Genomic DNA, 13,501 nt, shown 5'->3' with positions numbered 1-13,501 from the left:
TAACAATCTGTGATCTGGATTTAATCTACAAATTTGACACTAAAAGTTAATTTTAAAACTCGTCACTTAACGTTTGGACAATGGATAAAAGTAGTATTCTGTATGCTCGTTTCGTCTTATATGGTACCCATTAGTCAGACGAATTTACATTCGAGTATTCATGTGAACGCCATGACTTCAACCAAGTACTTATCTCTCCAAACAACGAGTTATCCTCAGAACTACTGGATGAAAAAGTCACTAAATTGTTCAACAAGTATGTAGTTATTTGCCAAGATTTTCATTTTCTCATTACTAGCCACAATGCACAAAAATCTTTTAACTAAAAGATAACATCGATACACTCCACTTAGGATACACTTGCCCAAACGAAGGTTGACCAGCTACAGCTCTTAAATAACAGCAATGGAAAAACACAAACCTTAAGTTGTGACAGAATATCCAGTTTAAACTGAAGACGCTGTTTGGTTTTAGAGTATGTTTATTTTCTGTAACATTTATTGATATACAGTACTCAGAACATCTTCATTTCACTGTTCAAACGCATCTCAGAACACTATCCAGCTTGGCTTCTAAAAGGAGAGTGTAAAACAATTACTAGTTATATACAGCAGCATTTTCATTTCATTTAAAAATATAAAAGAGAGAAAAGGCTTTCAGTTGGATCGTTGTTCCGTCTTTTAAAGAAAGATTAAATCTACAAATTCGTGTGTATAAGTTCTGTAATCATCACATGTCTGTAACTTATTTTGGTCTGAATATAGATATTACTTGATTAAATCGAGTTGGCTCACCCGCCTTCCCCACTGCGCATCCTTTCGTTTCGCCTCTCTCTCTCTCTCCTTCTTGTTTCCTTCTCTGCGTTTCTCTGAATGTCTGTACCGACCAACGATTGTATGAAATGTACGTATTCAGAAATTCCATTCTCGTATTTGACCTATTTAATTCCGTCGTTTACCAACGCGATTTAAGTCGATGATTATATACAAGGATTTTCGGTATGTATCTTTTGATAACAATCAGCGAACGATCTACCTGGAGTCAGATATCAGGCCACTAAATACAACGAATAATACATAGTGTACAACTTCAAGTTTTTTTTATTCCTCAAACAGCGATAAGGTTATATAACATTGCTATTTACACTTTTGCCAGGGAATATTCAGTTCAATGATTACTTCAGTTTTGTTATTCTTCATTCTTTTGAAATATGTAAATACTCTGAATAATTTTATGTCTTCAACCTTCATAGAATTAATCGATAATCGTCGCTTATCGAGTCGATACTTATTGGTCATTTAAATCAAAGAAACAATATTACATGATTCTTTAGAGTCAATCAGTTTGTGGATGTGGACTAATAACTATTGATAAAATAAAAGATTAATAAGTAAATTAATATCAATAGATTTATTAGAATGAGAAAACATTAACAAATAAAATCAAATTTATCAATTTAGCAGAAATGTCTCTCTTACAACTCAAGATTCTGACCATAAAATAATTTTCTAACAAGAACGAGAAGCTGTTCAAGTTTCTTGATTGATTTTTTATGGCTTGCATCACTGATCGATTTTGGTTAAACAACCTAGTATGGGACTCCTAAGAACTCTGCACCTATGATCACATAGGGAATCAAACCCAGCACCTTCAGGTCTTGCGATGGTCACGTAATCTTTATGTGTATGAGCTAGCATTTAATGGTGTGCATGAAGATTCAATAATCTTCAAAATTCCATAAAGTGATTCTTAGCTGACCATCTGTTCATGACCTAGTAAATTCTTTCATTATCGTGTTTCCTTTGGATCAAAGTATTGGATAGCAATTTTCCTATTTAATAACGATTTTATCAAATTTTTTCCAAGTAGACATATCAACAGTTTAATTAAACTCCCTAGCAAGATCCAAAAACAACTGAAAACTTATTGATAATAACTTCTAGAAGAGAAACCTCCAAATGATAAACTATAATCATCCAATAAAATTAGGTCATCCTCTTTTTGTTTGTCAGTAGATTTTATTTGATTTCTTTGTTTATTTATTTATTTTGAAACAGATGATCAAACTCGTGTCATATTAAAACAAGGATCTGGAGATTATATCAATGCTAGTTTTGTAAATGTAAGCTCGCTTGTTTAAACAAATCATTGTTACCTATAACTGAACCAACTTTATCTCTATTTTTATTCAATTATACATGCAAACTTTTTACTATCATTTATGGTTTATTTCCCTCCACATTATCTAATATTTGAAAATTAAGACTTTATACTTTTGCTACAAATCCTTTAGTGATTAGTACCTACAGATGAGATGTATTGTAAGTCAGTGAAAGAATAGCGGTTTTTCACAATCGAACGTTGAAAAATTGTAAATATCTCTGTTAAAACTTTCTAGCGGCTATTCTTAACTTGACAATAGTAAACACGGTAAACATAAATATTGTTTTATTAAGCTATTAAACGGTATTGTACTACATTGAAATCATGAACGGGTCAATATTAGACCACCCTTGAAAACCTGGAAGCACTGAATGGTCGTTTCATCCTAGTATGGAACACCTCAGCAATGCACAATCACGACCGCACACGCGGGATTCTATTGCATTATATCAGATGATTGTGATAATTCATTTAGCTTTAAAGATAAGAAGGTTTTTTCACTCATCATACTATATAAAGCCGTCGTAATATTCTTACTAAAGCATAGATTCCTTTTTCGTACTTTAAAGATAGATCTAGTTGTCATATTACCATTGGTTGTTTTGGTACGCTCACTGTCGAAAATTGCTTTTCTTTAATAATATAATACAAGCCACTTAATCGTTTTTGAAAATGTAAAGGTTGTTCAAGGTTAGAATAATTTAAATCATGAAGTGACTTCGATATAATAACTATTGTAAATAGCACATCACCGAACGGTTGTTACAGACTATATTAAAACTTCCTATTTGTGTGCACTTATGACCAATATCTAATGCTATCACTAATATCTATCTCACTTCCAATATAGTTTAAATATACTAGCTATGACCTGTCACTGGAATAACGAGTATATTCAGGAAGCTAGTCACTGTTAAGCAAATGATTTTTATTAAAGTAAGATATTTTTAACGCAAGATTGTGGGATCGCATTGTTGAAGAGTCCATTACTAACTCAAAAAATCCGTCTACCCCCGTCCCTTTTTCTTATCGCTGTATTGTTTTTATGACGATACTTATTTCATAAGCAATTGACATTCTCTTTTCAGTTTCCAGAACTACTTCATGTTCTTTTTATTCCAAACTGTCTAATCTAAAGATATTTAATTAATATCGCCTTTTGTATTTGTTTATGTGTCTTTAGTTGTCTGTTAAATTCAGTTCGAATACCACTAAGTTTTTTGGTTAAATATGCTCTGCTATGCTTACATCGTGGAACAGAATTAAAAATGGAAGATCATTAAATGAATTAAAAAATTTTAATTTCAAAAAAACTAACCAAATTAGTTTTTGGTTGAAGAACTAAGCAGATTATTTTTTTATCAGAAGAACATTCATGAGAATTACTATGACGTCTTTATACAGCAAACTTTCTTTGGATATTTACAAACTACATAAGCTGTTACGGAACTAATCAAGACAATGTTTTCCTTCCTATAAACAGTGAAAATTTTCACTTAGTGAATTGATCGATCAGCTTTTTTTCATAGCTTTCTTCATAATCTATATCTTTATAAGCCTCAGATACGCTTTAATTAAGACAAAACTTAGTTTCTTTAACTTAAATGCCTACTAGCGACTGTCTATGTTTGAATTGCTATAGCCTAACAACGTGACCCGTCAAGTTAATCCACTCAAAAGTAAAACAATAACTCACCGACAATATGGAATGAGTATTTTACTACACATTTAGTGAAGTCGATAGTGCACGAAATATATTTTTGCGTATTGGTAAACCTAAAGACCATAGTTTTCCCCTTGAACAGAACCATGGTTACACGATGATCAGGGTTTTGTAAACTGGAACAAAATAATTGTCCAGTGCCTCTAGATTGTCATTAGTACATCATTTTTTGTCATTTGGTAACGATTATCACCTTTAGTAACTATTTTTGATCAAGAAGTTGAATATTTTCCTATTTAACAAACAGAACGTTGATTTTGTAAAACCTTTTGCAGATGATTACTTTATGAATTAACTTTTAGAAATCTATTCCAAACAACATTACTAGTCTCCTGTCTAAAGTCACTTGTCAAAATTTACATCAACTAACTACTTATACTTGTCAATCTTATATAAGATATTAGAAAAGATAACTATTTAGCCAATACAAAATAAAAGTTTTATTATCAAATTACAAGTCACTCTTCCAAGAATGACTATATTCAATCTAAGTTAGTCCCCACAAACTGATTGTTGTAGTTGCAACAAAAAGATTGTTTGCTACTGGAAAATTGCTATTCGTAGATTAGCATAAAATCTTATCTACAAAATCTAATGCTTGAGTCAGAACTCTGCACAACATATTAACGTACCTTGACGAACTATTAGTTAAATTCGACTATAATCGAGTTGTAATAATAATCATTAAATTTTATCAATTAATACTTTTATAACTAACATGAGGTGTACTGAAAATCCTCCTACTGTAAAGATAGATCTATCCTTGTTCATATAATCCACAATGCTCTAACCTAGGCGTGTAATCTGTTGTTAATACTGATACTTAAATTTAATTCGTCATGTCTGTATAATTATAAACTCAATAAGAAGTTTTTTGCCAATCAGTTGTCACTCTTGCTCACAATACATTTTGTATTAGTATATTGAACAACAGGATGCATATTAGATGATATAAACTTTTTTCTCATTTCTAATGCTTAAAACAAGAATTATGTTAAAACTTAAAGTTTGGTCTTCTTTTCTGTAGAGAATTGTAGACTGTTGTTATGATTTATACTCATGAATTCATCTATTAAATTACTATAATATATCCACAAAACCCCTCTTTATCGCTTCGTTGATAACCTATATCCCATTTACATCGGTTAAATCAATTTATTCATTGAAAGTAAATGAAAATGTCTAGTAATAAGGAATTTTTGAGTGAGAGTGACTTGATGTGTAAATAATGTCATCAATATTTCACTGAATATCAAGTGTGATTTATATTATTTATTTCAACTTACTCCAATATAGTTATAGTATTATTTAAATTAATCATTAAAATCCAAATATCGTTATCTCAGTAAAACATACAAATAAGTTGTTACTTGTGTTTTTTTTGTTTTGCTGTGGTCACTTTTTTATTTCATCTCGGAACATAGCCTTGGATGGTTTAGCAAGAGGAAATGTATCATAATGGTGTCATCTATTCCGTGACATGTAGTTGGTTCAGGTTACTAATCTTGAAGCGCATACTTTGACATTATTTGCAAACACCAAGTAAGGATCCCGAAAGGTCAATATTTAAACACCCATGGGAAATTTTGAGGTAGAAAAGTAGAGTAATTGATCCTTCCCTCTATCACGATCCTAGTCTTAACATATTTCCCCCCTCACATCAGCAAACATTCTCTGATTCTCTTGCCTTTTTTTCATGATAAACGATGTTACCATTCAGAACTTGTGGCTATCATTCATAATGCACGTCTTCCTCTTCAATTTTTGGTTAATGAGGCACATACTCCACTTACTCAAACGATTATACATTCCCAACATTCTCACAAACGCAGTCGTTTTAGTATATTATGTTGTATAGGCTATTTGATTTCATAATTTTATCTATCTGTTAGACAACCATCAAAATTAAAGAGTTCAATCATATCCGGTGTATGACAAATATTACTAATCGCAATTGATCATTGTCGATTGAAATTAGCAGTGTAAACCCCTGGACATAAACTTGTTGATTTGAAGGTTGAATTTCTACTACGAATTTTGAAGTTCATGCACTCGACCCCTGGTGATGTACACCAGTAAAGAGTTCAATACTAGAACGAAATAGCTACAGGGTGGTTTCTGATTCTTAATAGTTGTCAAAATGTTTGTCTTTACAGTTAAACTATAGGACATACAGTATATATATACGCAGACTTCCAGATGAACTTGTTGAAAAAGATTCTTCTACTAAATTAATTTTTCTACGTTCTCCTGTTTTAAAACTCCATTATTTCACTTGATCAACTAAAGCATACTGTAGTACCTAAATGTTTCTATCTCATCCTGAAAAAATACAATAGTTTAACTTTAAAGAATTTTTAGAGTTATACATAGAAAAAAACTACTCACACACATAGCTGTTTATCATTACTTGTTCAATTGATAACTGATTCCGGTTACAACAATCTTGTATAAAGAGTACAAAAAATCCCTTAACTCAATCAACCTCAAGTTTATCTGTTTCATATAAGCTAAATTGTGTGGTCCCTATAACAAAAAATACCGATAAATGTTGGATTTTTTTATTTTTCTAGAAAAAAAACATGATCGTATTTAAATCCACTATAATGGAAGTTTATATAAAGTTGTGAAACATAATTCGTCAGTTTTACTTTTGTGTATAGGTCAATTTCCCGACTGTAAAGCATCTTAATCTTTTTTTTACAGTACACAAATAAACCCAAACTTTTTGTCTTGGTTATACTTCCGAATTCATTTAAGCGTTATTGTATTTTTAATAACTGAGAAATCTTAGACAAATTTACTTCAATCACTATGATCGAATGAATGAAGCAGTAAACTAACATTTAGATTTTTTTAAAATCATGTTTGAGATCGATTAAGTTAACAATGAGTAAGAATAACTTACTAATAACATAAGACGGAAATCGTAGTGTGCGATATATTGACCGAAGTCAGAAAATGTAAATCATTGGATTCTAACCCACCAAATGCATCTTGTTGTACTTGGTTTTATAACTAAAAAAGCTACGATTTAAACCTCTTTTCCTCCTATGGTTTTGCACTATTAAGCTGTCCCAGACTAGAATGAAACAGGTAATGAATGCTTATTCATCCTTAAAGTATGCGTGTTGATGTTAACTTGTGCTAAATAGAATCTTCGAATAAACATATTGTTTATCTGTTTCATAATATTTAAGAATTTTAAGCATTTGTAGTCAATTGATTACTTTTAATAGAATTATGACGTACAAATTATAAAGCCTAGAATGACCTTGAACTTTGCTGTGACTTTGGGGATTCTAGGTTTTGTGAAATAATAGTTGTAGTCCTGAGTTTATTCGCCAGACAATATTTATTCTATTCAAAACATTCAACCAGAAATTATAACCGATTAAATTCATATTTCAAAGTTGTCAAAAATGTTACTTCTAATGCCCACTATTACATCATAACTAGTATTAATACTAAAATAATCACCACAAATTAAAGACAACTGAGTATGTATTTCACCGACTTCTAAAATTCTTCAATAGATTATTTTTGTTGAATTGGAACTTTTTCGTGACCCTATCGTACAAATACACAACCAAAAGACTAGGTTTAGAGAAGTTCAGGACCGTAAACAACATATGGATTTTATCCTTCAATGGTTAATTAAATAATATGAATTTTTGAGGCGAATGACTGTCATATTTGTTAAACATTTTTCTACATATTAATAATTCTACAGTTATAGATTGATCATACTAAATAATCAATTAAAATGGTAGTAAATTTTTAACCAGAACTAATCATTTTAAGCATGAAATGAAAAACATTAGGTTGTTTCAAGAATTCCCTAGAGTTATTTTTAGTTATATCTTATATTACAGATGGAATTTCCAAAATGTGGAGTAAATCTTCGTTATATTGCAGCTCAAGGCCCATTACCAAATACTTATGGGGATTTTTGGCAAATGTGCTGGGAACAACAAGTTTGTTTAATCGTTATGTTGACAGCTATAAGTGAACGTGGTCGAGTAAGTTTTATTCATTACCAATGTGTGGACTCACATTTTTCGAAGATAGGTTTTTATAAATTATTCATTATGATTGAAAACAAAATCGGTTCACACAACGCTTTCTATTCTATAGTGTTGTAAACCTTGTGTATAAATTAAAAACTAGATTCGATTATTCACATCCTGTAATCACTGCTTATCAACTTGAAATATATTCAGGGGAAAAAACTGAAAAATTTAAGCAATGTTTTTAATTTTAATCAGTTAGATCATTTACCAACTTTCTGAAGGTGGTATACTATATGTAAACGCATATAATAGCTTATAATAACTCCTAAACCATTCCTGTTGCTTGATTCTTTAAACAGTCAAACTAAAGACATGTTTGATTTTCCAACCAGTCGATTTATAACAGCAAACTGATTTAATATTGACTGAATGGCAATTTGTAATTTATTTCACAATTATAAAAAGTATTTAATAGTATTGTCAAACTAATATGCTACACCAATTACGGTCTTCTATTTCAAACTACACTGCATTCTTTTAGCAAAATGAGCTAGTTGTCCCCAGAGAATTCTTCATTAGGTTGGTTATTTTCAAATTGATGAGTTTAATTTAAACATCTACTTACGTCGCCGACAACAACACCAAACTTATTATCAACTAACTTGAAAAACTGATTTATAAGATTCCAATTGAAGTTAGTTACACAAATCAAGCCATAAGCGATAACAGATACTCTTCATTGATATTGAGGGATAGATGCACTATACCATAAATGTAAAATGAACATAAGTACGGATAACTAAAGAACTCAAAATTATTAATTATAATGGTACCATACTGATAAATAAATCCAAAGATTCTAGTCTCAATCCTTGATTGAGTCGAATAAGTAATTAAAACTCAATTAAGTGAATTCAGGGATAGTTTCCTTTATCTAATAACATCAGCTAGAGAACCATTGATTCGAGTTCTCGACTTCTAAGTATTTTACACTCAAAACCCTACGGAGAAAATAGAAATGAGGATTCTTAAGGCTTATTCGCAACCATACTACCTTTCTACCCCTTGAATCGGAATTCATTGTTCCATATGTTCAATCTTGTTATAATATGCCATTATTGATATTTTTCTCAGCTCTAACATGTCACCTCGATATGAAATCATCTTTAAAATAGTATAAATTTCTTTTGGAAAGTATAATTGATTGCGTTTTTTATAATCGCTAACTTCTTGGATGTTTTTTTTCTAATAAATTAAATTGCTATAACGTCTATGACAAACGAAAAACGGCTGTCCCATGTCTGTCGTTTCCATAATTAGGTTGAAAAGAAGAAAATATAACTTTTTATGTAGCATTTTGACGCGTATCAATAATAACAGTTTTTTTAAAGAAATTTTCTCGGTAATCTCCTCAATATTGAGACAACAAGCGGTTGTTTTTTTTACTTCGACAAAATTTACTACATAAATTTCTTCTCATAGTTCTCAAATTAGTATTTATCAGTTTTGGCAAAGCAAAATCAATTAAGCTTTTTTTAAACAAAACTCAATTTTACTTTCACTATTCTAAAATGATTAGTTTAATCTTCTTTTTTTTCGAATGAATTTACGTCAGTTATTTTGGAATGTACAGGGTTTCAAATGGATCGATTTAGATTTTTCTAATAATCATAATTATAGGTCGTATATTTTTAATTCCATGACTTAATAAATCCGCCCATGTCACAAATAATTTAGACAATAGTATACAATGATAATAGTATCGTGATGAACCAGTCGAGCTGTGCTGGCTGGAACGGTCATCCCTCAAGGTCCTACCATGCCAGACAGGTCGGTTGAAGAGCGGTAAGACTAAAAGCAGTAAATCCAATGTCCGAGGGCAAAGTCGTACTGCCGACTGTACAGAGGTGTGACGGAAGTAAGGTGTTTCCGTCAGACAACCAGCATAACAGCGATGCTGCCTCCCCACAAGGAGGGGTGGGGCTAGAAAAGGTCGACCCTAGAAATGCGCACCTCACCTTATCCCACGGATATCCGTCTCCAACAGTAAGGTCTCAACAAGTACGGAGCTAACATGGAAATTACTCACAGAAAGGTCGGGTACGACCGACCTCAAGCAGTTGTCTCTTGGGCACTGTGGTTATGCTCTGGGGTCACTAAGACCACGCCTAACCTAATTTCCTTTTCAGGTACCTCTAGAAGAACCTTTCCACGGTGTGGGCAACCGGGAAGTGATAACCGCCCTCATACCTCTAATAGCACTCAAGATCACTGTATTCATAATCAATGAATTCCCCATATATATATAATTGATCAAATAACTTTGAAAGTTTAAACGGGTGAATTTTAAACCAGCGGTAAGAAGATCCTGAAATGGATTTGAATACCTTGACAAAGATGTTAGTTGTGTAGATTTATTTAAAATGGTACATTTGTGTCAGAACAAAACGTATGAGACATTTTAAGATACTAATTGATGCACATCAGAATCCAGTAGACATAGAATCGATACCATCAAAACGGTTTATTGATTGTAAAGTGGCAAATTACAACAGTAATTTTCTTTATCTTCCTTACCTCCAAATTAAAAAGATATATAATAGACGTAGTCTACAGGAAACCCTGAACATAGATCTCGTGCTACTTGACATTTGTCAGCATGCTGCACCTGTTATCTCGGAGCCGATGCTCCCTGGTGATTCAATCCCGTATCATCCAGCTTCATAGCTCCACGATATCACTAAGCTATCTCAATCGCTCCTGACCTTCTATAGTACTGAGATGCATCATTTTTCTTGGTTTAGAAAAACACATTCAAAACTTCATCACTTCTAATGAATCATTATTTTCCCTTTTTATGAGACTAAATTCAAATGAAATTTCTCTATTTAAATCTTTACTAGTTTAAAGAAAATTGTTATCACATAGTTAATGTTAAATATTATATAATTTGTTTTAATAATAAAATTCTCTCTGATACCAGCATATTGAATTTTAAACACATGGAATTTGTTTTTGTTTTTTTTTCATTTTTAAATTGTATCTACCCTTTTATACAAAACCGGTAGAATGAAATTACATTCTGATAAATAAAATTAATTCTCTAGTAGTGATAATCATAAAAAATACAAGTAACATAAATTATTCTGAATCAATATTAAAATGCATTTTTATCTCATTGTTTCACTAAATTTTCAATTATATATGCATATTGTGTGTAAGTGAGTGAGTGAGTGAGTGAGAGGGAGATAGAAAGACTATGACAGAAAACAAAGAACAAGTATTTATCAGTCATTTTAAAACATGAACATAGAAGGTTACTCATAAAGTATAAAATTATCTTCATCAGAAATTATAGTTAGTTAAAGTTTTCAGTTATCTGCACTTATAAAAACTGATCATTTTCAGGTAAAGCTATAATAGAATAAATACTAAGTTAAACTTTAAAACCGGTCCTACATAAAGTTATAGTTCTTTTTTTTATCGTTTCTTACCAATGACTTAAAGTATTGCATTTTGGTCTCCTATTTGTAAGCTATTCCATGATCCATAAACTGTTGTTATGTATTACATCTTTCTTAAATTGTTGTTACTTTATTACGTACCTACTACCCAGTCTTCTTCTACCTGTTGTATAGTTATGACCGTATTGCAATTTCTTAAGGGTGTTGATGCATGGTTAAGATTGTATTCAATTATTATTACATGAACGATTAGTAAACTTCTGTATGATGAGAAGTTTTTACATGCTGTATTGTGTTGAACCGGGCTAAAGCTACTGACCAATCTTAGACTGAAGGAGTCGCTTCTCAAAGATACATATCACAAAACTACATACTAAAGCCTCGTAAAGTTATACGTTTCGCAGCATTAGTCCAGGTATTTTGCGTTGTCATATGTTTCCCTAATTTCTAGTATGAATACATCTCTCTTGATTTCCGCATTCTGATTGATATTCTATGGACTTGATAAATGAATCACGTTCACTATATTTTGTATGTTTCCACTCTGTATATTTGTGCAGCTTTTTCTTCTTACAATTTCACAGGCAAAGTGTCATCAGTATTGGCCAGATCTCAATCATACAGTAAACTTTTCCGTTTCTTCAAGTCCCAGGATTTCACAGTCCCGTAGTTCAACAGATCTACAATTAAAAACTGTACGAGAGGAGGTAATCTTTGTGATTTTTCTGGATTTTAAAGTCATCCCTCAGCCTTCTATTTTCATAGTATATTCTTCTTTAGAATCAAATTGTATCGAACCCTAAACGGTATTTTTCAATCATTTAATATTGCGTATGAGCTGAGAATTGACTTGTTCAATAAATAGGAATTCAACCTCCTGAAATAAAGTAACAAAATATACACATAATTATCAAATTTAAATTGATTCTAAAGATCTGGATATACTGACTGATCACTTGTCAGCAACCAATATCCTAACCGAAATTTATCGTTCAAGTCACAATGAATTCACTAATCTAAATGATACAATATACTTCGTTCTATATTAGATAGCTATCGGTTATTGATATGAAACCCTAAATTTCGACTTTGTATTAATCGATACTTGTCATCAAGAAATATCTTCATTATTACTAGATAGGATTCAATCATTACCAAAAACCAGACAATACAACATTTGTCACAACTAAGTTATAAGTCAATGTAAGAATTCCAGTTTTACAGAAGATTAGTCTTTTGATTTTGAACGTTATACGAATCAATTTCATTAATATAAGGTAGTTAAGAAACATGGATATTACATAAAGGTTAAACACATTTTCTTATTCGTAGCATTAGACATGCGAATAGAAAATTACTTACGTGTATTATATCTGATAAAATGTACTGCTTGTAATGTTGACAACTAAATTCCCCAACGCCGAAAACTTTTGTTCAAATGTGGTTGATCAGAAATCGTCCCCTCATTGTTTCAGAATGCTAGTAGTCATTCCGTAATTTTTAAGACATATGATTCGAAGTTAATTTTCATCAAAAAACGGTATCGGATGAAAAACATTTGAAAACCAAAAAGCATTAGGCTTTTTTACCCCGGTTTGGAACTTACGAACAATGCCCACCCATGATCGATATATAGAATCAAGTCGGAGATATTCAGGTGTCACTGCAATAACGATATTAATAATTTTGAAAGATATTACAACTTCTACTTATCATAGGGCTATGCATCTTCAATGTCAAGCACTGGATAACCATATAATCAAAATGATTTTATCTGATGGTACCAATCTTATTGAACACCATTTTTAATTAGAAACCTCACTATTACATTCTGACTTAATGAAAGGAATAGATTGTGACTAACATTGGAATCTAGTACGAGTATTCTGTTCTATTTGGAACTCGTTTGCTGGATGTGCCTGCGTCATTGTGTTGATATTTGCACCGGGACTTGAATCCAGTACCTTTCGCTTCAGTCATTCAACGCGTTATCCATTTAGTTACAGAGTCCATATAACCACTGGCTTTTCTGATGGGTCTGAACCCCTGTGAACATCGACCAAAGATCATGCGTTCGATTTGTGGGGCCGTGTTGTGAATGAGATAGCTGCCTAGTACTTCTTGGTTTTAAATGGTGG

The 13,501-nt window shown here is 31.6% G+C and overlaps 1 protein-coding gene across 1 annotated transcript in view; it reads left to right on the top strand.

The window, feature by feature from the left end:
* The window catches only part of MS3_00005124 (uncharacterized protein), a 114,540-nt gene that overhangs the window by 94,285 nt on the left and 6,754 nt on the right, over window positions 1-13,501 (top strand). The window contains exons 19-21 of the mRNA XM_051213157.1: window positions 2,058-2,122; window positions 7,762-7,908; window positions 11,948-12,070. Of these exons, the coding sequence (XP_051069103.1) occupies window positions 2,058-2,122; window positions 7,762-7,908; window positions 11,948-12,070 (335 nt within the window). The remainder of the gene's footprint in view (window positions 1-2,057; window positions 2,123-7,761; window positions 7,909-11,947; window positions 12,071-13,501) is intronic.

Source organism: Schistosoma haematobium, chromosome 3 (assembly GCF_000699445.3).
Source record: "Schistosoma haematobium chromosome 3, whole genome shotgun sequence".
Lineage (NCBI taxonomy): Eukaryota > Metazoa > Platyhelminthes > Trematoda > Strigeidida > Schistosomatidae > Schistosoma > Schistosoma haematobium.
This window is presented reverse-complemented; position numbering and strand designations above follow the sequence as displayed.